General features: G+C 23.1%; 4 protein-coding genes across 5 annotated transcripts; 1 reads left to right on the top strand and 3 right to left on the bottom strand.

The window, feature by feature from the left end:
* The first annotated feature begins 334 nt into the window (after nucleotides 1–334).
* On the top strand, nucleotides 335–4,347 carry LOC129612179 (zinc finger protein ush). Its single transcript, XM_055525696.1, has 10 exons — nucleotides 335–870; nucleotides 979–1,198; nucleotides 1,268–1,368; nucleotides 1,439–1,615; nucleotides 1,670–1,888; nucleotides 1,987–2,788; nucleotides 2,857–3,074; nucleotides 3,137–3,332; nucleotides 3,400–3,518; nucleotides 3,577–4,347. Exons 1-10 carry the CDS (start codon nucleotides 335–337, stop codon nucleotides 3,890–3,892), a joined length of 2,904 nt encoding a protein of 967 aa, XP_055381671.1. The 3' UTR covers nucleotides 3,893–4,347.
* A 256-nt stretch (nucleotides 4,348–4,603) lies between these two features.
* Nucleotides 4,604–9,749, bottom strand: LOC129612175 (uncharacterized). Its single transcript, XM_055525691.1, has 2 exons — nucleotides 8,798–9,749; nucleotides 4,604–6,832 (listed from the first exon to the last, which is right to left on the bottom strand). The coding sequence occupies exons 1-2, from the start codon at nucleotides 8,825–8,827 to the stop codon at nucleotides 4,703–4,705; spliced, it is 2,160 nt and encodes a 719-aa protein (XP_055381666.1). The 5' UTR covers nucleotides 8,828–9,749; the 3' UTR covers nucleotides 4,604–4,702.
* Nucleotides 9,750–10,156: 407 nt separating this feature from the next.
* On the bottom strand, nucleotides 10,157–11,724 carry LOC129612176 (dnaJ homolog shv). Its single transcript, XM_055525693.1, has 6 exons — nucleotides 11,381–11,724; nucleotides 11,237–11,317; nucleotides 11,009–11,169; nucleotides 10,608–10,952; nucleotides 10,327–10,537; nucleotides 10,157–10,259 (listed from the first exon to the last, which is right to left on the bottom strand). Exons 1-6 carry the CDS (start codon nucleotides 11,586–11,588, stop codon nucleotides 10,186–10,188), a joined length of 1,080 nt encoding a protein of 359 aa, XP_055381668.1. The 5' UTR covers nucleotides 11,589–11,724; the 3' UTR covers nucleotides 10,157–10,185.
* A 949-nt stretch (nucleotides 11,725–12,673) lies between these two features.
* LOC129612174 (probable cyclin-dependent serine/threonine-protein kinase DDB_G0292550) lies at nucleotides 12,674–24,187 on the bottom strand. 2 transcript variants are annotated; one of them, XM_055525689.1, is made up of 2 exons: nucleotides 24,001–24,187; nucleotides 12,674–15,623 (listed from the first exon to the last, which is right to left on the bottom strand). In XM_055525689.1, exon 2 carries the CDS (start codon nucleotides 15,599–15,601, stop codon nucleotides 12,782–12,784), a length of 2,820 nt encoding a protein of 939 aa, XP_055381664.1. In that variant the 5' UTR covers nucleotides 15,602–15,623; nucleotides 24,001–24,187; the 3' UTR covers nucleotides 12,674–12,781. The 2 variants fall into 2 exon arrangements, with proteins under 2 accessions (XP_055381664.1, XP_055381665.1); XM_055525690.1 differs by lacking the exon at nucleotides 24,001–24,187 and adding an exon at nucleotides 16,091–16,342.
* Between the last annotated feature and the right edge of the window lie 2,167 nt (nucleotides 24,188–26,354).

Consider the following 26,354-nt stretch of genomic DNA (forward strand, 5'->3'; position numbering starts at 1 on the left):
TAAAAAAATCGATAATCTTTAAATTTAAAGAATAAATTTTGGCAATTGTTTCAAGAAAATATTCAAAAAAAATTCATAATGCAGAACATATTCTCAAAACAGTCCGGATACATGTATGTACAACGTCTAAGTTGCAATTTGGTTCTAATTCAGTTTTCAAATTTAGAACGTCTACCCAAAAGCACAATGTCATTATTCAGCCAATATATGTAATAATTCTAATTGCTAAGTGTTTAATATTTAAATTAACTATAAATAAAAAAATTTTAATTTTTATAACTTATACTTATGATTAAATCTTATCAATTAATTAATTTTAACTTTTGTTTCAGAAATGACAGAAGAATGCTTAAATGATATAAATGACAATAAAGATAATAATGAAACAGTTAAAGAAACTTCTAATACAGAAATAGATTTATTATTACCAAAAGAAGAAAGTATATCACCATCACCACCATCACCACCACCAAATCCTATACCACCAGATGATGAAGATAAAGAATTTAGTACAGAAAAGTCAGTTATAGAAAAACAAAATGATAATATTTCAAATCCATCGGAAGTTAATAAAAAACCTTCAACAACTCCATCTGCAGTTCCTTCTGTTAGATTAAATCAATCATTAGCATCAGATCCTGCATTAAAACCGAATGCTAAAGACTTAAAATATATTTATGATGAAGCAACGAAAAATGAAGAAACAAATTTAGAATCTATTTCAGAAAATAGTGATGTTAATTTTAATGCTCTCTCAACAACACCTAATATTTCTCAACGAGTTAAAGTTTTTATGTGTATACCATGTGGAATAGGATTTTCATCATTATCAACATTAGAAGCTCATCAGTCATATTATTGCTCTCATAGGTATGTTCTCATTATTCTTAATAGTTCCTCAATCATTTTATTATTCTAACTATAAATTATATGTTATTTTGAACATATATAAAAAAAAAAACAATTTTTGTATTTTAGACAAGAATTCGATGAAGATAGTTCCCCAGCAATTGGAATTGATAGTAATTCAATTGGTGAACCAGTAGGAAAATCAGTTAAAACTGGAAAACTTTACACTTGTTCCCAATGTTCTTATAGTGCCGATAAAAAAGTCTCATTAAATAGGCATATGAGAATACATCAAGCATCTCCAGCAGCAAGTTCCAATGCCTCAAACGGAGATGATAATTCTAGTCAGGTAATAAAACAGAAAATAATTTAATTTTTTTATTTATAATTTAATTATTTTAATAATTTAATATTTTAGCAAATTGGTCGTTATTGCTCTGATTGTGATATTAAATTTTCTAATGCAAAAACATACCGTGCTCACAAACAACACTATTGCAATTCTCGACGAAGTGAGGAGTAAGTTTCACATTATTTTTTGTATTAAATTATATTTTTTAGTAATTTAAATTACATTTTACAATTTTAGATTAGCGGCATTAAGAATTGATTCACAGAGCCGTCCTCAATCAACAAGTCCTCAATCAAAATCTAAAAGTCCAGATGCAATTAATAATCACCAACCGATTTTAGCTTTACCAACAAATCCAATCGTATTAATTCCTTATGGTTTAATCGGTGGTGCCAATATTATATCTAGTCCACTGTAAACTTTAAACAAATTTTATATAGATTAAATATTGAATTATGTTTTTTTTAGAACAAGTCTTTCAGCTGATGCTGCAAAACTGGATGCATGCTATATGCTTGAGAACGGGTCGTTAAAGGTCATTGCCAAAGCATTACCAAACCGTCATTTATTAAGTAATTTACTAACAAATTCGAATCCAGCACAGCGAGTAAATACTCCATTGGACATTGTTGATCCTGTAATCAAAGACGATGTACTAAAAAAACTGAAAAAAGATTTTGCAAATAAGTGAGCTCAAAATTTGTTTAAGATTATAATTACATTTCATTACTTGAGTGTTATATAAAAAACTGAAAAATTACAAATAAAAAAAAAACATTTTTCAGAGACACCATTCCATTAGATTTATCGGTGGGAAAAACACCTTTAAAACGACCATCTACGGATTTGATTTTAAATGAAACGTTAGAAGGAAAAGAAAACCTCTCAAACAATAGTGGCACATCAACGCCTGAACAACTAATATGCGCACCTTCTTTGCCTAGCAGTCCATGTTCGTCACCAAAACGACGTATTTTAAGTCCTAAAAGTGATATTTTTTCAACTTCTCCAATTCTTAACTCTTTAGAATATTTAGGGTCTAAACGTGCTTCAGATGTAGCATTTAAACTTGCAGAATTAAATGTTGTTCCTAATAATACATTAAAACAAAATATTAAATATTTAGTAGAAAAATCTAATTCAACGAGAAGATCTGAACTTTCAGCAACTAATCCAAATGCAAACATTCCGTCAGGTGCTTCAACATCGTCAGCTGCGTCAATCGTAAGCGCTGCTGCCTCACCTCAAATATATGTAAAACAAGGTGCATCAAAATGTAAGGAGTGTAATATTGTGTTTTGTAAATATGAAAATTATTTAGCACATAAACAACATTACTGTTCGGCAAGAAATCACGAGGAAATAACCGAGCAGCAACAGAAAATGAATACGCAATTTTCAAGCTCTGCAAACTCCTTAAATTCATCTCAAACAGTTGCGCCTACGAATGTTGCATATCAACAATTAATATGTGCGGCGTGCGGAATTAAGTACACATCTTTGGATAATCTAAGAGCGCATCAATCTTATTATTGTCCAAAAGCTAAAGAGCCCGCACCAGTTAATGTTGCACCAGCTGCCTCACAGGTAAACTTGTTTTTTCATTTAAAATAATTAAGACTAGCTAATTTTTATTTTCACATTCATTTGTATAGCATGGAAATTTAGAGGCGGAAAGATGTGAGAAATGTAATGAAATTCATGAATTCCCTGGGAAATGTTCCGAAATTATTACATCTCAAAATGTGTTCAAATGTCCAGTTTGTGGTATACTTAGTGCAAATGCTGCCGAAAATAGAAAACATCTGGAAGGTCATAATAGCGTAAAAGCGTTTCGTTGTTCTGTATGTCGCTATAAAGGAAATACTTTAAGGTAATTTTGTTTTTTGTTAGAAAAATTTTGTCAAGTAAAGTAAATTTTAATGACTCCTTTAGGGGAATGCGCACACATATTCGAATGCACTTTGAAAAGAAATCTGCTGATTTTAGTGAGGAAAGATTTATGTCCTGTATATTAGAAGAAGATGTCAACGAAACTGAAATAAATACGAACTCTGAAGATGTCGAACAAAACTCAAATCAAATTCAATGTGATTTATGTTCATATTCTTCACCGTATAAAGGCAATGTGGTAAATTCTAAAAGATGAAAAATAAATGATCTTGCTTTTAAAATAAAGTTTTATGGACTATTTTCAGATAAGACATATTAAAATAGCTCATTCTCAAAGTGAAACCACTCCTAGCGAACCGTCTTCAGATTTCCAGACAGATTTTGAGGTTAAAGATGATATTCCAAAAGTTGAACCAATTGAAGAGTATATTTTATAAAAAGCGAAATTATAATTGATTTATTAAATTTTAATTTAATTTTAGTATCAATGTATCCGATCAACCTTCGAAAATCGATGGTAATATGTCTGGTACTGCAGCAGCAGCAAATTCAATTTCCGATGATTCAATAACACCGTTAGTTCTATCTGATTCACCACCTGAAATATTAGATGATAACAATTTAGATAAACACGCCAATGAGAAATATTGTGAAGCGTGTGATATTAGGTTTAATTATATGAAGACTTATATTGCTCATAAAAGATTTTACTGTAAAAGTCAACAAAAAGAAAATAGTTCAATACAGAATTTTCCCTTAATAGGTAAAAATAAGGAAAATGTTGAAACAAAATCTTAAAATTTAAATTTTAAAATAAATTTTATTTAATATATTTCTTAAAATAATAATATCGTATAAAAGTAATAAAAATAATATGTAATTTTTTTTTTCTTTATTTAAATTAAATAATTATAAAGTGAATAATTAGAATTGAAAATTATGAAATTCAGAAAGACAAATAATAGTTAAATATAGTATTAGCTAAGAAATTTAACCAAAAGACTTGTAATTTAAAACAAGTAATAAAGCTAAATTAAAACAAAAAATTACTTAATTAAACAAAAATAATGTGGTTTTATTTAAAGAATATGGTGTAAAAAATCTCAATAGTTTCTCGTTAAGTATCCGAAATAGTTAACATATTTCAAATTCGAACAAAATGCGTTCATGGAACTCGTTCATTTAGTTTAAACCCAAGTAAAACAAAAATACACATTTTTAAATTTCTAAGACATTTTTTTTTTTATTATAGAGGAAAATTTGTTTTACTTATTTTCTTTGAGTTATTTTTAAAATAAAAATATAACGATGTTTTGTATTCAAAATTGCACAAAAATAGAAAATATAGTTTTATAAATTTCAAATAGTAAAAATTTGTTTAAATGTAAGTATGTTATGATAATTAATACAATTAGATTCGTTCTACTTAATTATGTAAATTTAATTTTGTAAAAAGAAAATTATTTGATTTTCAAAAGTCTTTTTTTTTATTTTAATATATTAAATTATTTTAAATATATATTAATTTTTAAAATTCCCAATTAATTTAAATTTTGATTCAAAAATTATTATTTTAAATATATTTTTATATAATTACTTTAATTTTTACTAACGAAAACAGTAACAATAAATTTTTAATGATGAATCTTCAATACAGAAACTTTCTTTACTATTATAATTAATTCTAGTTATAACTCCAGTTAATGAAACTGTATACGGTGTAACACGTACAACAGATTCATATTCGGCCAAACCAGGTTTTGTTTGTATACGTAACGTTATATCCATAACAAATTCATCTGATGTTGATGATGATACTGATTGACTTTGTTTTAGTAACTTTTTATTTGGAGTTTCTATTGTCGCATCTAGGATTGAATTTAAATGTAAATGTCTACATTGTGAATTTGATCGTACTTTTTGATTTATTTCTTGTACCATGTATCTAGCAGCTCTCTGTATTCTTAAATCATTTTTAGCTATATTTAATTTTTTCTCAAGACAAGTACATGATTCATATGAAATACCAGCTAATTCACATGTTCTAGTTTGTGGTATTGGTAAAAATAAGCTAATACCACGTGGAAATGAATCACTTTCTTTAATTTCTTTTGATCTTATATCTAATTTATCATCAGTTATTAAACGTAAATCAGATAAATCATAAAGTGTTTCATGTAAATCAAAAGCTGTAGTTAACTTATTAAAATTATTTCTAAAATTTTGAAAGGCTTTCGGATATTGATGTTCAAACCAATTAGGAAATAATGTAAAAAGGAATGGTTGGCGTTCTTCTAATATATTTAAATATGATTTGTGATAATTAATATGTGCTCCATGATCGCTAACAAAAAATAATATTGTATTATTTAAAATACCAGACATACTTAAATATGAAAAAATTTGAAAAATATCATTATCGATTAATTCTACAATTGGACGTTTATTGTAAAGTGATGTTATCCAATAAAATGTAAATGATTTTTTAAAGTGATATAAGTTATTTAATTGTCTTAATAAATCAATTATTTTATAATTTGGTATTTTATTTTCTTTATAATTTAATAATTTAAATGTTTCACGTAATTTCTCCAATTCGACAAGTAATGGTCTTAAATAAAAATCTGTAGGTTTATTTGAGAATCCTTTATGAGTAAAATTTAATATTTTATTTGTTGCAACATCTTCAGCAAATATTGTTGTGTAACCGGCAGTCTTAAAACGTTTCCATATAAATGGACATCGGTCATAGGATTCATTGAATGTATTTGAATTGCATGCAACATGTAATTCATTTTCATCTAATCCACATAATAATGGATAAAAATATTGGTATGATTTTTCACCAATTTTACTATAACCATAATATTCTATTGAATTTGATTTTCTCATAAATTTTGCTATATTTCTTAAATGATTTAAGAGGAAAAAATGCGAGGCATTACTTATACCAATTAAAAAAACTGATAATTCACCATTACTGTCAATACCTTGAAAATCATCTTTTGCTGAATAATGAAAATTTTCATAAAATTCTTTATTATCATAATTACAGGAAACTTTAATAAATTTATTTTCTTCAATTTGTAAATTATTTGCAGGATTTTCAATATTATTAATATCGGTATTAGCATCTCCAATAAGAATTAAACCAATATTATCATCATCATTTGGATCAAAATCATCATTATTATTTAATTGTGTTATTTTAAATGGAACTTTTTCATTTGATGTAAAAATATTATTTGTATCGGTTTTACGATTAAAATATTGATAAAAGCAATTTATTTTTTCAATATCCTTAATACCAAATTCCTTATCCAGGTATGTTCTATTAGTATTCAATTTTAATAATCCATTTTGAACTGATGTTATTGAAATACTTTGTTCGAAATTTTCATTAAATGAAAAATCATCTAAATGTAAATTTTCTTCATATAATTTTGGTATTTTACAACCGATTGTATTCACATAATAATATTTCGATTTATTTGCTAATTTATTTAACTGTTCCGTATCACCATTATTGTGTTGTAATATTTCGCTTACATTTAATAATTTTTGATTAAATGTTATTTCAATTATAATAAAAAATGTTATACAGAATATAAAACAAGTTATAATACATTTTTTTAAATTTTGTTTTGGACCTTTTTTATGCTTATGATGATGTCTACTACTGCTATTAACACTACTAACATCTTGATGTGATGATGTTAAGGATGTTGAACGCATTTTCTAAAAAACCAAAAAAAAAAAGGAATATCAATTGAAATGAATTGAAGATTTCTATTAATTTTTATAAAAAATTTATAAATGATATTAAAATAAACAAAAACTGTTCATGAAGACACATTATCAATTTAATATTGCTCTAGAATCTAGATACTAACTATGTTTAAATATATTAGATACTATCTATAGAATTATTTAAATATGAATATGCAATTGAATTTTGCATCTAAGAACTAACAAATTTTCAAAAATTGTTACTATGAGTACCAACCTATTTATTTCATTTGCTTGGAAAATAAGACGAAATGGTCAGGCTGATAATTGTGTTTCATCTAATTTATGCAGGCGTATTAAAAACTAAATTGCAGAATTTTTTATATACATATATGTAAGTCTTTTAAAACGTTTGTATTTTTATTCTTATAGAGAGAGAGAACGATTTGGGTTGAATAAACTTCTAAGTTGTATACAACGTTTTTCTATTGATTGTCCTTAATTTGAAATTTAACCAACGTTCTACGCCTGAAAGTAACTTTTTTTCATAACATTTATTGTTTAAAATTATAAAAGAAGCAGTTTTTTTTTTTTTTTTTGTCTTTCAGTAAAACTTTTTAAGAATAATTCATTGAAGCTTTTATTATTTTAATGTAAAAGGGCTATTGTAACAAGTGATGCTCTGTTTTGTGCACAAACCTTTTAAACACAAATAAATATAGTTGAATAAGCCAAAAGCCAAAACTAAATATTTAAAATAAACATGTATGTAAGTTTGTCTACTCTATGCATATAAATAATTTTATATTTTATATTATGACTCTCTGTTCATGCTTTTACGTACATATAGGCATGTATGTACTATATAAATTGTATAAATTTTTCTTTACACACTTAATAGCAAGAATAAGTTAGTCCACTTAAAATATAATGTCATATGGTATCATTTAAAATTTGACCTTGTAACCTATGTACATACATACGAATTCAAATAATGTTTTTAGGGAAATTTTTTTTGCTATTTATCCGGCTTTTTTTCTATAAAATATTTAAATTTTTAGTATTCTTTATGACATATGCTCTCTAGCAAGCATTTTCATTTTACTTGTATGACAATTTTAATATAAAATAGCTAGGCTATTGTTTTTGATATTGTTAGGAAAAATGTAGGGTAAGATAATTTAAATCAACGTAAATAATATTATAATGTTAAGTACCAACATGTGTACATTTATAGCTACATAGTTTTTTATTTGAATATTATAAAGGTGCAAAGGTTTTTTATTATAATGTAGGTACACTGAAGTACCTATTGCTACAATGTTATATATGTATGTATGTAGATAATTTTTTATAATATAAGAAATTTTATTCTTTAAAAGGATTTTGTTTTAATTTTAATACAAAAAAAAATAAATAATAGCGTTATGATGCGGTAAAATTGAATTTACTTTTTACTTAAAAATAAATTCTATAACAACATTATTATTATTATGAGAGCAAGAATTACCTACATTGAAAGCTCAATAAAATGAACTGAAAATTATTTGAAAAAAAATCGAATTACTTCTGAGAACACTCATATTTTTCCATTTTTTTTTTTTTGTGTTGAAAATCAATTAAAAATTAATATTTTCTCAGATATATGACAGCTCTTAATTTACTGTTAGAGCAGTTGATTGTTATATTTTCAATTTATTGTCATCACACAAAAATGATTTTGTTAGCGAGAACCTACTGTGAAATTATAATAATATAATATAGCCGCATGAAAATATATTAGATTCTTTTATATAAAAAAAAATACCTATGTACATATTTATTTGATTACTCTCTATGGAAATCAGAAATTCAATTATTTTATATATTTTAACTCACTTATTTTATTTACAAGAAAAAAAAAACAATATAATAAGAAAAAGAAATAAATGTACTCGAACATTGTATATTGTATGTGCATGCTATAATACTTACAAGTCGGAAAGCAGTTACCAATCTTCTCATCGGTACGATTATTGAAATTTTCTTTTCATTTCATTTATTTTTAAGATATTGTTAGATATTCTGTGTTTTTTTTTTTAATTAGAACAGTATTAATTAAACATTTTTATTTTTAATATTAAAAAAAAATGGTAGATTTTCAATTTCTCAAATTTTAAAATTTTTTTTTTTTTCTTTTTTTTTATTGTAATTTTAAAGCAAATTTTACATCCTTCGTGGTTAAGCTAGATACAAAATCTAATGTGAGATGAAATCTTTTTATTGTAAACATCATTTTAGGCAAAAAAAAAAAATTTTTTTTTTTGGATTCTGCGTATTGCATGATGCTTTGCTCCAGGATATCTTACGTATGTAGGTATGTATACATAAAATATATATATATATATATATATCGAATTATTTAACATTAATTTTAATATTATATTAATATGTTCGTTTATAATATACTATTTGTAAATATGTGCATCCATTTATTTTTTTTGTAAATCATACGGTATAGTATACGTCATATATGTAAGTATGCAGAGAATATAAAATAGAGAATAAGAAGTAAATATTATGTATGTATGCACACTCAAGAATATTTGTTTGTCCTTAAGAAGAAAAGGTTTGTTGTGCTGGAAGATATGTTTTTGTAATAACATAAAATTAAGTGAACATCTAAAGATCTCTAAATAACCGTCATAACAACAGTTGGGGTATAATCTTCAACTCTTTTACTTTCGTATTTAATAGATATCGTAATATTTTTGTCTTGACAGCGTTATTGTCAACGTGTGTAAAAAATGTTAGGTTTTAATACAGAGTTATGCTTATTAATCCATAAATGTTTTAAAAAATATATATTTATGATTAAAAATTACTTGTTTGTTAAAACAAATGCATTCACAAATTCTTTATCTCTTTAAATATTCTTGATTTTCTTTTCTTTTTTTGTTTTAAGTGAACACATTTTAAATTAAATTGGGATTAGTTAAATATTCCTTGCCTGCAAATATTTGCTCTAATAATTGTATATATACAAATGCATTTGATTTTGTTTAAAGTAGATTTTTTTTTCTTTAAAATTATAAAAAAATATTCATGTATTTTTTTATTATTTTTATAACATGCTAAATGGTGAATTATTATTTTGGAAATAAAAAATTTATATGAAAATTTAAATGTGATGCATAAAGAAATAAATATTCATTCGAAAAATTTGAACTTGGTTGTTTCAAATATTAAATTTACACTTATGTACATACATATGATATATGTATGAAGATATGTGATATGAGATTTAAAAATTTTTTAAATGAAATGATTTACTATTTTCTAAACAAAACTAACATTTACTAATTTCGTATTTATTTTATTTATTAATTTATGTTATTTTGATTAAGTCCATTATATACTTTAAGAACTGATTCCTGTTCTAAAACTCGTTTTATAGCTAAAAATAAAAATGATTGATAATTAATACAGAAATATGTTTAGTGTGATATATTTTAAAATTTTACCTAGTTTTTCTTCTTCCGAAAGTTCTTTCTTTGGAAATTCAACATCAAATGTAATATATAATGTGCCTTGTAAATTATTATTATCAAAATTAGGCATGCCTTCGCCTTTTTTCTTAATTCGAGCACCGGGCCATGTTATTTTATCTCTTACGATTGAAACTTTATGACCGTCAAGATGATTTATTTCCATTGAAAAGCCAACAAGTGCTTCCTATTATAACATTATCCACATATTAACATATTTTTTTTTTAAATTCTCAAGTTTTAATAATTAAAATTACCTGCAGACTGATTGTTACATTCGTGTATAAATCATCGCCCCTTCTTTCAAATACAGAATGTGGCATTTGTTTCACTTCTATTATTAAATCTCCTGGTTCTCCATCTAAATGTGGCTCACCCTCAGCAACAAAACGTGTTTGTTGACCATCTACCATTCCAGATTCAATTTCAATTTCAAGTATACGTTCTTCATTGACTAATTTAACGTTGGGACATTCATCACAGACTGTTTGTTGTATCATCTGAAATCTTCCTGGACCAAGGTTCCGCGTAACCATTTCTTGGCGACAATTACATTTTCGTGTCCCGGAAGCTGGTTTCATTACTGGTTTATTGTGTGCTACCTAAATTTTTATAATTTGAAGTCTGTTTTTAATATCAAAAAAAAATGTGGGCGTACCTCTACAAAATTTCCAGTGTATAACTCTTCTAATGTTACCGGTAGTTTCATTACAATATTTGCACCTCTAGGTGTTTCATGATTCTGGCTGTCATGGCCACCGAAATGAAATCCAAAATCACCGAAAAAGCTAGCAAAAGGATCAGAGTTGTCCATCATGCCTAATACATATAAATATTTATTTTCGAATGAAGTTATTTACATAAATCAATTTTCATAATGTATAACCTTCTTTTTTTAAACATTCTTCACCACATCTGTCGTACGTTTTACGTTTGTCAGGGTCAGATAAAACTTCGTATGCGGCACCTAGTTAACCATGATAGAAAAAATTATCTGATGAAATACTATAAATTTTTTTTTTATACATACCTAAATCTTGAAATTTTGTATCAGCCTCTGGATCATCTTTATTTTTATCAGGATGCAATTCTTTGGCTAGTTTTCTATATGCTTTTTTTATTTCATTTGTCGATGCTGATTTTCTAACATTTAATATCGAATAAAAATCTCTTCCACAGGAACAGATTTGAAGAAATAAAACTAACAAATAAACTAAACACAAATGTTTTATAAACATATTTAATTTATAATTTTCCTAAAATCTTTTATACGCTACTAAAATTTCAAATATGTATATTGTATTTTATTCTAATTGATACAATTATTAGACAAATAATACACGAAACAATGACGTGTATTTTCTATACAAATTTTCCAAATGTTCTTTCCAAAGTTTACGTACGGTTTATCTATTTTGACATTTGGTTTTTGATTCCTTGATTTGACAATTTGTTTGAAACTTCAAGAATGAATGGTATAGGCAATATACTCTCCAATGGATGAAATTTGACATTGGTTCTCAAAACAAATTTTATGTCATTCACAATAATTATAACCAAATTCACTTCTTTAAAATTTGACATAGTGAACGTTGGAGAATAAAAATAATTTAAAAATTATTCAGAATTTAATTTATTCAATGTTCAATTATAAATACTTGTCTTTAAACAATATATGTATTTGGAAAACTTTTGTGCTTACGATTGCTCATAATTATTGTAAAATTTCGTTGTTGAACTTTAACATAATGCAATGGAACATAATGGATTTAGTTTTGTTGACTCTAAAACTCAAGAGATTAGAATTGAGCAAAAAATAAATGTTATGTTAAATTTGCTGAATTCTAAGATGATAGAATAGGTGTTTAGCTGAAGTTTACGATAATTTAATTTTTATGTATTTTCAAAAACCTCAAAACCTGCTTGTGTATGGGCTAGAGTTGGTAAATAATATCGGTATCGAAAAAATATCGAAATATTAGAACACAGAACATGTTTGTAATATTTTTCGATACTCGAAATTAATTTATTCGCTTGCGATAATTGAATATTAATCAAGAACAAAAAGTTGAATTTTAAAAAAACATTTTTCTTTGTACTTTTATAGGTTTATTAAAATTTTTATCAAGTTTTTTATTTATAGGTATATTTTTTTTGTATGTATGTATATATCACGTCACAAAAATGCTTCAAATTTCACAAATTTTACAAACAAACAAATTTAATCAAACCCGAAAGAAATATAACAAACTGTATATTCAAAGCAAAATTAATTTTTTTTTTACTTAAAATGTAGAAACCTTAAAACACAACCAACACGAAAAACATTTTCTTAAAGTTTATTTTTAAACTATATTATATAAATTTTTCTTTTTGTGCAATTAAAAAACAATTTGCGTTTTATAAATATTTTACTTTTTTTTTGTTTTTCTTAAAATTTTGTTCTCCATTTATATCTTTTATATAATTTACTTATAAAATAATTTTTCATATTGCATTTATTTAAGTACTTAGTCCTGAGATCTTTGGCAAATTTTTCCAAATGAAATTTTTGTGTATTCTCTGCTACAATTTCTTCATGATGAATTGATAAACTAGGTGGAGGGCTGCTACTATTACTATTACTGTTAATAATTTGACTATTATCATCGATTATAACATTGGAATTTGAATCAATATAATTAATATTACTAGTAGTAGGGGTTGAAACAGATTTATTTTCGTTTTTCTCTAAATTTTGTGATGAAGAAATATTATTTTCATTATTTTCAATTGTATCTATAATATTATTATCATTACAAGTTTTTGTCGTTGTGCAAGATTTATTAGTTTCCTCTAAATTAGTTTCTGTTGTTGTTGGTGTTGTTGTATTTAAAGATTCTTCAATATTATTATCGTCATTGGAACAATCACTTTCGTCAAAATTATTATTATTATTATAATTATATGCTTCATATAAATAAACATTTAAATTACAACCACTTTTAATTGTTTCATTTATTATAAATTGTTCGCAAATATCGATTAATGATGGTATATCGGATTTTGTTGAATTTGAATCATGATTGTCGTCTATAATTCGATTATTGGTGTTATTTTCTTTAATATCGGGTTCAGATTTTAAATTTGCATTTGAAACTGCTTTATTTTTAGATCGTAATTTTTGTAATCTTTTCTTATATGTTCTTTTAATAGTTTTATAATCAGCATAATTCGGTTTTTTTCTATTTGTTTTAGAATTTTTTATTAAATTTGTTGATCTTTTTGAAAGAGGCACTTTTTTGTATAGGAACTTATTCTTTGGTAAAATATATTTGGTGTAAAAACATTTTATTTTATAAATTTTTCTAATAATTTTATATCTTTCTTTTCTTAAATTTGATTGAAATGATTTGTTTCGTTTTTGATTTCTTCTAATTTTTTTGATATTAGTTTTTGATTTAATTTCCGAATTTTTGATAGTTATTGAGGCACTATCTTGGTCACTTGATTTTATTATTTCACTATTACTATTTTTTTCTATATCATTTAATTCTTTTTCATTTTCTATCAATTCAGTTTTAATATCTTCATTTTCAATTTTTTCGATTTTGAGCAAAGTATTTTTCTCTTTTTCTTCTTCAGTTATCACCTCTTCTTTAATTTGGTCCTTAACTTTCAGATTATTTTCATGTTTTTCATTATTATTTTTGTTAATTAGTATTGCATCAGGAACTTCAATTGTTTGTAATGATGCATCTTCATCTTCTTCTTCATTCCAATTTGAAATAAAATCTCGTATAGCTTGTCCACATATTAATGATTCTTTTGAATTGTTATTTTCAGGGACGTTAAATCTTTCATATTCATACGAGGCATTAATATTCGTTTGCAATAGTTGATTGTTAATGTTATAAAAATCTACATGTTGTTGGTGATGATGACTGTAAAAATCATTTAAAGGAAATTCGGTCGGTAAAGGATCTACAATTGACTCACTATTCGAGTAATTTGCAGGATTTATATGACGAGATTCGAATGCACAATTTGATGATGATTCTCCGATAATCTTGTTATTTATTTGGTAATTAGTTGCAGTTGTAGAAAAATTGGGGCAATTAATATATCTTTTATCAATCCAAACATTCTCTTGACTAATGTATCTTTGGTGTCTTGTAATATCTGTATTTGATGTGGTTATATTGTTTGGTAGTTCATTAATATAATTAGCATTCCATGCTATTGCAGATGTTTCACTATTATTTTTTCTATATCCTATTTCCCCATAATTAATGGGGAATTCTACAGCAGACTTTTTATATGTTTCATAATTGATTAAATTCACTTGAGATTTTTTGTATGTATCATAGTTGATAGATTCAGGATTTACAGTTTTTGTACCACAACTTTCATCTGGATATTCGAAAGGATTTCGGATTGATATAGAGTTTTTATGCGGATTTGGCTCGGAATAACGCGGAACAAAACATTGTTTATAATATGTATGATGTGTTAAATTCGAATTTACAAAAGTCTTTGAATTATCAGGCTGATAATAATCTAATGTTGTAGAATTTGATGATTGTTTAAGTCTTGAATTAGATTGAATACTATTATTTGTTTGTGGATGATGAAATGCTGTCTGATGGGTTGGTGGTGGTGCTGGTGGTAATATGGTTGACTGATGTGAATTAATAAAGGCATTTTCGTGTAATCTATTTTCATAATTGTAATGTGCAGCTGGTGGTGCCGTTGATGAATTTGAATTTGGCGTAACCGTATTTTGTTGATGCTGATATGATGAATAATTATTTTTGCAATTATTATTCAAAGGCCACTGATACTTATAATCATATGATGCTTTCGGTGTACAATTTGAAGTCTGTGGAGTTGATATATTTGCATAATCGCATTTATTAATATTATTATTATAATCATAATTATTATTATAATGATTATAATTATTATAATTATATGAATAACATTTTTCATTAACTGGTATTCCATTTGCCGCTTGAACAGCTGGCGTCGTTGTTACATGATTATATGACCAGGGATAAAAAATTTCTTTGCTATTTTGTCGATTTATGTTATTGATGCCTGTTGGTGCAGGAATTGAAGGATAATAATTAACATTATTACAATTAGTATTTGCTTTATTAATATTATTATGTTGATTATTATTTGATACAGCGTTTTCGTTGGGAGGATATATGGGATTATTATAGCAACAATTTATATAATTTCGACTCTGGCAATAAGTATTGTGCATTTCTCATCTGATACATAAAAACCTGAAATAAAAAAAAATTAAATCAAATTAATTTTATTATAGCTTTTAAGATTATGTTGAGAAAGAATAAAACTCCAATATTTTAGAGACTTTTAAACTCTAATACTTTTTAAAATCATTCACAATGATAAGAATTTTGAAATATGTAATTTGAAATATGTAAATTGCCTTACATTGGTTGAATATCAATTACCTTAAATATTTAAAATATGTAAGAATATTCAAGAATTTATTTAAATATAAACTTGTAATGCAAAATTACATATATTTGATTACACTTATGTTTTCCCAATATAAATTTACTGTTGTCTTATAACAAAAGTGTTATACATGGTAACACATTAACAATTTTGTTCCATTGTGAATGTGTTTTTTTAAAAATTAAAAAAAATAATATAAAAGTTTTATTTTATTTTTTCGTTTTTAGTTAATTTTTTTTTCGTTCTAAATTAAATAACGGATAACAACCTTTTAGTGAAGCCTTAAGAAAATATTTGTAAACATTGTTATTGATTTAAAAGCATGATATGGTAAGTACATAAGCATGTGTGTGTAACAATATATTATATTTTTGACATTCAGAATAATTTTAATGAATTAGAAATTTATGTTTCGTATTTATTCCACAAGCGGAATTAGAAAATCGTTTTATTAAGAATCGATACTAATAGTTTGTCAATTGTTATAAGCATAATAATTATTGATTTAATTTGGTTTGGCTTTTTTAATCAATATTGTTTTTAAAATTTCTTATACCCAAGTAAAAACTTTGTAAGAATTTTGAAAAAAATATCAAAAATTTGCTTTTCATTTTAGTATGGTGTACGTTTACTTTATTGAATTACTGTTTTTTGAATAATTTATAAAATGAATTCGATTTCCTTTCAACTATCATTATTTTCTATATATGGAATTTACGTATCTATTCTATATGAGTATTGAGAATTTATATAAAGTAGGGCACAAGAACATATTTATATATATATATATATATATATATATGTATAGGTACATATGAATATTTTATTAATAGAAAATATTTTATATAGTACTTATACATACATATAAATATAAATGTAATGTAAATTAATTCTCTGTGTAAAGTTGGTTGGCAATTCTTTTTAAATTACATAACAAGAATAACATACAAGGGGCATTTATCTATGTGGTAATATACTTTGAAAAACCAAAAAAAAATAAAGGACATGCATGCATTAAGCTAATTGCTATCTATAATTTGAAAAACATTTAACAGACGGGGCCGTTTACGTTAATACCACAATTTAGTACAAGTTCTTGTTTTTTTTTTTTATTTTCGTATATAGTAATTATACACTTGACATATTTTTGTTTTAACTGTTACATTTATATTTTGTACATATATTTATATAGGTGTATAGTTATGCCATAAATAAATAATTAGAATGAAAATAATTGAAGGAAAAGCAATCGATACTTCGTTATTTATTCATTCTTTATTTCATTTTACTTTCGTATTATATTATAAGACAATTTTGAAAACATTACTTTATACGTACTTATATAATATGTAATTTATGTTATCTTGCGCATATACATACATAAATACTTGTTAATTTGCTTTATTCTTAAGTTTTTGGTTTTTTTTACTCAACTTCAAGTGTTACAATGTTGTGAAATCAAATTTAAATAAGAAAAGTGTCAAATTAAAATCAAGTAATTAATGAATTGGCAATTTTATTTTGCTTTTTATTTTATCGACATTATTATTTTTTACTAGATTACATATATGTATACATAATTATGTAAAATTTATTGTTTTGTCGGATTAATTTATGAAATTATTTGACAACTTCTTGTTTTTACCAGAAACAAATTGTTTTAGAAATTAATTTTTTATTGAAATAATTTTGAAAATGTGAACGTAAATTACAGTTATAACAGTTTATGAACATAATTTTAAGTTTATTGAAGTTATGGTTTTGAAGCTCTTTGTGTTGCAAAACTTCAGTTGGAGCATTTTTTTTTTGTATATTTTTTTTATATTTTTTTATGTTTTTCATGCGTAAAATTAATCAACTTGATTTTTTACAATATTAATTTTCGTTTACTTAAAAAATAATCGATTTATTTAAAAATAATCGATTTTTTTTGTCATTGAAATCAAAATGGTTTTAAACTGCGAATAGAATGGCTTCTTATTGATAGATTCAATATAACATTTTATATATATCGTAGATTTGAATAAATTTATATTAAACTTTTCGTATATGTATGTATGTATATATCACTTTAATTAATGATTCATACATAAATATCTTTTTTAGAAGTCTAAAACAAATTTAATATTTAAATTTTGCTGTCAATTTCGGAATCTTTTCTAATTTTGACATTTAAAGGAAATTTAAATTTTGCTTTGATAATTATATTTCTATATACGTAATATTTTTGAGCATTTTCTTAAATATTCTTTAATACAGTATGAAACAGTGTTGGGTCGATTGAAATATTTCAAAGTAATTAGAGCATATTAAAATTTTTTTTAAATATGAAAAAAATTAAAATTGTTCTGCAAACTAAATTGTGATATAAAACTAAAATCTTTCAGGAGTATGTTTTTCGTTTGAACTTCGAAAAATTGCAGCTCTATTATTGTATTTATATATTAATTAACAGTGGCAATTTCTTTAAATTTCAACCTTGAATTTTTCATCTTTCGAAAATGCAAACAATTTTTAATTGTCGGGTAACATAGAACGCAAGGACTTCGAAAAATATTGTTCACCATTCCAAAAATTATATTGTATTCGTATAATTGATTGTATAACATTTATAATGTTTTATTCATGTAATCCTTCACAAAAAGTTCAACTTAATCATTATGTACAACTGTAATTTAAAAAAAACAAATGATTTTATCTTAGCTAGATAATTTTTAATAAAAAAATTTTCGTTTTAATCATTTATCCATTATATACGCATTGTTAATTATTTCATGCACTAGATGAAAAAATCAGCATTTTTTTTTTAGAAAATAAATATTCAGATTGAAAAACAGTGTTTTTGAACTCTTATAATTTTGTTCTTGTAGATTTGTCAATTATTTCACAAATACGATATTGTTACTTTATATATCTACATATATGAATAAATTAATGACAAAACATACATATAATGCCATTATTATAATAATTACTGAATCATCATAACTTATTTTAGGGAAAACAAAAGAAAAAGAGACATTGTTTATTTACAATGTAATTGTAAAATTATTTACAATTACTATAATTTTTATTTAATTGAAATAATAATTATTATTATTATTGATAAACTTGAAATTTTTATTAATCATACTAGTATGTGTATGTATGTATGTACATCCATACATATATACTAATAATACATTTTTAATGGCCTTTTTTATTCGAGTAATAGGAAATTTTTTGGCGGCATATTTTTACATTTAATATTATTTTCTAATAAGAATAGTATACATTTAGGCGTAAATTATGTATTCATTCAAAATTATTTTAAATACATACAAACATGTGTGTTTCAAAAAATTCAAAACTACATACACACATATAAACATAATTAATTATACTTAATGTGTTAATTAATTTAATTATATTATATAAATGTATATGCATGCATATATAAAATTGTAAATTTTAAACGTGCGTTAAAGAAATATAAATAGAGAAATAAATTATTTAAATTTATGAAAATATAATTTTTTAATTTTATTTTTCTAATATATTATAATATTTATTTCGATTTAAGATTGTACATGTATATATTTACATGTATATATGTATGTACAAATGTATGTAAAAAAATTTATCTATACTTTATCTATTTAATAATATTATATTTCATGTTATATTTACATATATTTTTGTTGTTTGTGCATTCATATTATATATGCTATATATATACATATATATAGAAATATATATACACAATATATATCGCACGTGTGTTCGTATATTCTTACACATTTATACATATAATATATATAATCTTTTTGTTTGTAAATGTATTTGAACTTTATTTGTATTGTTATACTATATTTATATAATTAATTTAGGAAACAATATATTTATGTATGTATATGATAATAATAGTTCTTTATATACAAAAACACAAAAATAAAATAATAAAGAGAAAAATGAGTAAAAAAAACAAAACCAAAAAATAAAAACGAATACTACGTGTACTTTAAAAAAAAAATTATAATACAATTGTACAAACTAATTTTTGATCATATATCTATATATATAATTATTTTTGTATAATTATCATAATAAGTAGCTATGTTTGTTTTTTTCTTATAAGAATATATATATGTATGTACATATATATAATTTAATATTATAAGTAAATTTTTTTTTCTCGTATATTATTTTTAACATTGAATTAAATAGTATTAAAAAATATATACATACATACGTACTTATACACACACATGTGTTCTTATAATGTATAGTTAAAAAAAAAAAACGTACCTACATTTTAATTTTAATCATTATTATCTACTATAAATATCGACTATTATTGTCATTATTAATTTACATATCTGTACATACATTATATTCCATACATATGTATTATTAAATTAAAATTTTAACTATATAGGTATAAGAATTTGTATGTGTATATAAAATAAATATTTTAATATAGAGTCTCTAATTATAATTATAAATAAAATTATTAAAGGAATATAATAGTTTATTTTATTTATTATATGTATAAATAGAAAAAACATTGAACCTAGGATAATTTTTTATTTGAAAAAAAAAAAGTAAATAATTAATGTTTTTAGTGCTTCTTTATATGCTCATATTCACAATTATTATTCACAATTATTATTCACAATTAATAAAAATAATAGTTATTTTTTTAAATATTTCATAATTATTTATGTTATTTATAATATATGTTATACATACACACGTATTCATATTATATGTATATATGTGTATTTATGTAAATATGCATAATGATTTTTAATATTTTACACTTGTTGCTTCACTTTTTAAAACCGTATAACACAAATTTTTGTTTGTTTGTTTTTGTTTTTTATTTTTTTTTTTTGTTTTCGTAATATTTGTTTTTAAAAATTTTTATTTTTGAATCACAAACAAATTTTTTTAAATTTTGAAATCAGAAGGATTACAATATTAATTTATTAGAATTTGCATATGTAGACGGCGGGCGCCGCTTGTATTAAAATTGTTACAAAAATTTTTTTCTTTTCCAAAAAAATAAGCATAACAACAAAATTACTCACGCTTAAAATTAAAATGGTTAAAATTTTTTATTTTTTCAAAACAAAATTCCATTAAAGCAAAATTATAGAAAAATACGAGTAAAATTAATTTTTTTGTTTAACGTGGATGATTTTTTTTTTTAATCAATATGACTAAACTACCGTAGGGAAAATTGATTTTGTTTTTATTTTTTTTTTTCATGTTACTTACATTTTTTATTTTGTGTTGTTGTTGTTTTTTTTTTTTTTTTTTTTTTAATACATACTAAAATAATTTTTCACCCTAGAAACCAACCATGCAAAACAAAATTTTGTTTTTTTTTTTGCTGTTATTTTTTTTTTGTTTTAATTTTGTTAAAGCGTAGTTTACAATTTTTCGAAATGGAATGTAATTAAGTAAAGTGAAGTTAACAAAAAAACGTACACAAAAAAAAAAGAAAATCAATGATAAAGAGCAATAATTTTTTAATTTTATAATATTAATTTTTTTTTTTTTTGAGAATAACCTTAAAATCGAAACTGCGGCAATATTTTATAACAATACACACAATTCAGCAATTTTTGGATATATTCTGGAGTTGATTAATCTTGAAATTTTCGTACCAAATCCGAATGTGTCAAGAATGTTTTTGATGTATGACTCTTGAAATTTGTACCAGATAGAAAAATTTTCACAAATTATTCACAAAATTTCTTTACAAATATGGACTTTTAAAAAAATTTTAATAATAATTAGAAGTTCCAACTTGTACTCATATATAGATTGAATTTTCAGAACAGTAAAAGAAGTCTTATAGCAATTTGGATGTCAAAGATTATTATATAGTAATCAATTACTTTAATATTTTAAAAATTTCTATGTGTACTTGTATTCTTAATGCAATTTATGTTTGCATGTTAAAAAATTCCCATAATTAAAGTTTTCCGATATATAATATATAGCATTCTAACATGTATAATAATGAAATTCAGTTTTATTAAAGGTTAATTGCTGAATTCTGATATCCTAATTGTAATATGCTGACATTCAACTTGCATAACTTAAAAAGTTGATAAACTCGTAAAAAAATTCTTTATATAGATGAACAATTGATAATATTGCAATTTACATAGATGAAAAGGTATTACAAAAAATTTTGTTTTTTTTTTTATTTTTGCAAAACATGGTCATTGAATATTAAATGTATTAATATTTAATACATACGTACAAATTGTATTCAAAAAATTTACGCTGGCTTTGTTTTTTTAAGCACACGTATAGTAATAAAACCTTATAGATAAATTTGTTTAACTTTTCAATTCTAAATATTGTACAAATAATTTGATTTATTATAGAGACATAAGCTAAATTTCAAATGTATAAAGTTATTTCTGAAATTAGGAGTATCGATTCTTTCATAATTGTAATATATAGAATTATTTTTAATAAATTGCAATGCGACATTACAATTTTACCAATTTCTGGTCAATCGGTTATGTCAAGTTTATCTGAAATTTGGTAACAATAGTTGCCAAAATTACATTTGTTGTAAAAATTGAAATTGACGAACCACTTATATTGTTCGTTTTTAACTTTCCGAAAACGTCAATATTGATGATGACATGGCAATATTCACAAATTTGAAAACAAATTATATCCGTCCGTCATAAATTTTAAGAATAATTTACAATTAGTTTCGAAAATTAGAAATCTGTGAATATATTAAATGAAATTGGAGAAATTTTTTTAGAAAAGTGGTTTAAAAAATTTTTTTAATACTTTAACATTAGTGCGTGGATAAGAATCGAAATTATATTTTGACAGTTTAATTTGTCATTTAATTCGTTTGGCATTTTGTTATTAAATTACGAATTTAATTCCAAAATTTCTTAAATATTACACAAAATTAAAGTAATAACATAAAACAAAAAATTTTTATTTCTTGAATAGCATTGTAAGTATGTTATAATTAAATTATAAAAATTTAATTAAATTAATTTTTAATAAATTATTGTGAAAAGAAAAAAAAACTTCAAAATTACTATGTGGCATTTTGACAAAGTCTTGATTTAATAGATCTTTTGGATTTATGGATTTTGTTTAAAAAAGAATAAAAAAATTGTTCATCCGTGAAATACCAAAACCGAAAAAAAAAAATAAAAAATAAATAAAAAATATTAATATATATATACTTCACAATACGTGTATATTTAAATATGACATTATAATTGTATCACAGTTTATTGTTAATATAATATTGTTAAATTGATATTGCACGATTTTTTTTTTCTATTTCATAGCGCATTTGAAAAGAAGTTAAGATTGTTTGTTCTTCTTATTTTTTTTTAAATTTTTTTATCTTTGTTACATACATAAAAAAATTATAATGTAGACGTATATTAAAATAAGCCGCTATAACGGTTAAAAATGATATTATAAACTTTGTTTAAATATTTAATTTATATACATATTTATATATATATATATATATATATATATACGTATAACAAATTGTTTGTTCTTTTGCTTTTCTTTTACTTTTTCTTATTTTCATTTCTTTTGTCAGTGTTTTTTTTTTGTTGGTTTTTATCTTAGATATGTTTTGCTCTATTAAAATTACAAGAAAAGTGTGTTTTAATTACAAAACTTAAAAAATATACTATACAGATGTTATATTTGCTTTTTCATTATAAAATTATATAAAGAAATTAAATGAAATTAAATTTCACTAAAAATTAAAATTTTTTTTTTATTTCAATTTAATTTAAAGTGAAAAAAGAAATTTTGTGTTGTAAACTTAACTTGTTTTTGTTTTTTACTTAAGTTGTAATATTAACATTTAAGAGCACGAAATATAAAAATTTCACATGAATTAAGAATATACAAAGGCACACACATAATATGTATACGTGTATGTAAATGTGTGTATAAGAATTTCGTTTAAAATTTCATTAATGTTTTTCAACCCCAAATGAATATTTCTTAATTGAATTTTCTTTTTTTTTTTTTTAGTATAGGTATTAGATATATATGTATACATATGTATTTATTATATATTAACAAACATATTCACAATATAAACACATACATAAATAATCTTACAAATACACGTTGTATATATGTAATCAAATTAACTATTATTATTACCGTTTAATATAAATTTATAATTTTGTTTTTTTTTGAAAAATTTTAAATTTTAATACTGTTATATAGTTTTTTTTTTTGTAATTTTTTAATTAATATAATTTAATTATATTTTTTTATAAAATATTTTTCTTTAAATAAATAATTTTTAAATTTTTTTTTATCGTATTTAATTTTAAATGAGAGCACAAAAATTTTATAAATTTTCATTTGCTTTAATATTCTTTCAACACTAAAATAATATTGTTGACGAATGATGAATTATTTTTTGTTGACGATGAAGCATAATTTAGAAAATGAAAAAAAAAAGAAAGAAAAAATAGAATAAAAAAATGACAAAACACAATTTTTTTTTGTTTTATTTTTTATTTTTTCCAAGTACAATCATTTAAGGTATAAAAAGCTCCGATGACATTTTTATACTGTTGAATTAAATTTTTTGTTGTTAGCTCTTATTATTATTATTGTATATATATACATATTTATATATACATTCTAACATGTACATAAATAATAATCTAATTGTATGAAGGTATATATATTAAGAAAATATATATGTATATATCACGAATTGGATTATTTTACAACGAGTCTAAACGACAATGTATTGTCGTACACTATACTTAATAGTAGAGCACATGAAAAGGGAGACCTTATGCATATTATTGTAGGCTACATGCCACAATATACGCATGCTATTACTATATAACGTACTCAATATAATATTTATATAAATATATTAAGAAAATATATAATAATAATAATAGTATAGTACTTATATGAATATGTTTACATACATATATAAGTACATACTATTTTTGTATTATAAATAAAATACATTAACACTAAAAATTCTTGTGTTACAATTTTAATTTTTTTTTCTATTTTTTTTTTTTTTTGTTATTTTTAATTCTATATTTTGTGCTTTTATTGTTTTGTGTTTTTATTGTTTAGTTTTAGTTTTAGTAATGTGACAACTTAGATAAAATGTCACATTAGTACACCTTCAAAACGTACGTATACACACAGTATATACCTATTATATGTACATATCTATAAAAAATACATGCATGCATGTTATAAAAAAAATTACTAATATTAAGTTGTTATTGTTTTTATTTAGTTTTTATTGCGTTAAATTATTTTTTCTCTTCTGTTTTTTATTCTCTTTTAGAAAAAAAATATACATACATACGTACAAATATTGCTACATTTTATTATTATTAAATTTTATATTTACATTGTGGTGACGCTTAACGTTTATATTTTGAATACAGTTAATAGAGCAGCGGTATTAAAAATTTAAATGTAAGAAAATGTTTATACAAAAATGTTAAGCAACATTCTCTTTATATAATTTTCTTTGTATAGAAACATTTTTGTTTTGTATATAATAGGAGTAAAACACGATAAAAAATAAATTGCATTTTCTAAAATAATTAAAATTACTTTACATACACACATTTCTTTGAATACATCTATGTATGTTAATGCAAGAGCATGCATGTTTGTATATATGTATATGTAAAAATAAATAAATATACTGTTATGGAAATATTTATGTATACTATATGTATTATATTTATTTGTAATAATGGTGCAACAGGTGTTTTGATCGTCAGCATCATTTTATCAATATGTGGCAATAAAGCGTGTTTTTTTTTTATATATTTATATTGCATCTCAGTTAGAAGATAAAAATAATTACATAATGTTTTAGATGGCTTAATGTTTGTCTGAAATTTACTGAAAATTTATTTAAATTAAATTAAATAAATAATAATAATTCTTTAATATTTATGAATTTTATGCAATATTGATGACATTGATGCATATTCTTTTTTGAGGCAAATTTTTTATTTCATATATTCAACATCTTCTTGATATGAGGCTGATAGTGTTAAAATCTGGCAAAAAGAAAGTAATTTTCTCTTATTTTCTGAAGCTCATTAAAAATTTAAACAGCTTAAGAGTTTAGCAATAGAAATGATATTATTTTAGTACAAATATTTTATTGTACTTGAATTTGATATTAATTATAACGCTTGTTTGATGAAGCACTAATTTGTAAGTAATAATGTTCAAGCTAAAGAAATTATTGTTTCCACACAAAATAAATGTTGTAAATACTTATGTTTTGAGCACTTTTCCAAAAAATTTTTGAAAAAACTGTAATAACTAAATAGTTAAAACATTTTTTAACTATTTATTGCAGTGAAACCATAAGCATTTTTCAAATTTTACAAACGCAAACAATGGCTTGCTTCCCCTAGCGCGGTATACTGTAGTTAAACTTTAGAAAAACAAAATGGCCGTTCAAATTTACCGTTATCTAAAGTCCGTTTTTTCAAAATTTT

The sequence above is a fragment of the Condylostylus longicornis genome, unplaced genomic scaffold (genome assembly GCF_029603195.1).
Source record: "Condylostylus longicornis isolate FDR11 unplaced genomic scaffold, ASM2960319v2 ptg000063l, whole genome shotgun sequence".
Taxonomy (NCBI): domain Eukaryota; kingdom Metazoa; phylum Arthropoda; class Insecta; order Diptera; family Dolichopodidae; genus Condylostylus; species Condylostylus longicornis.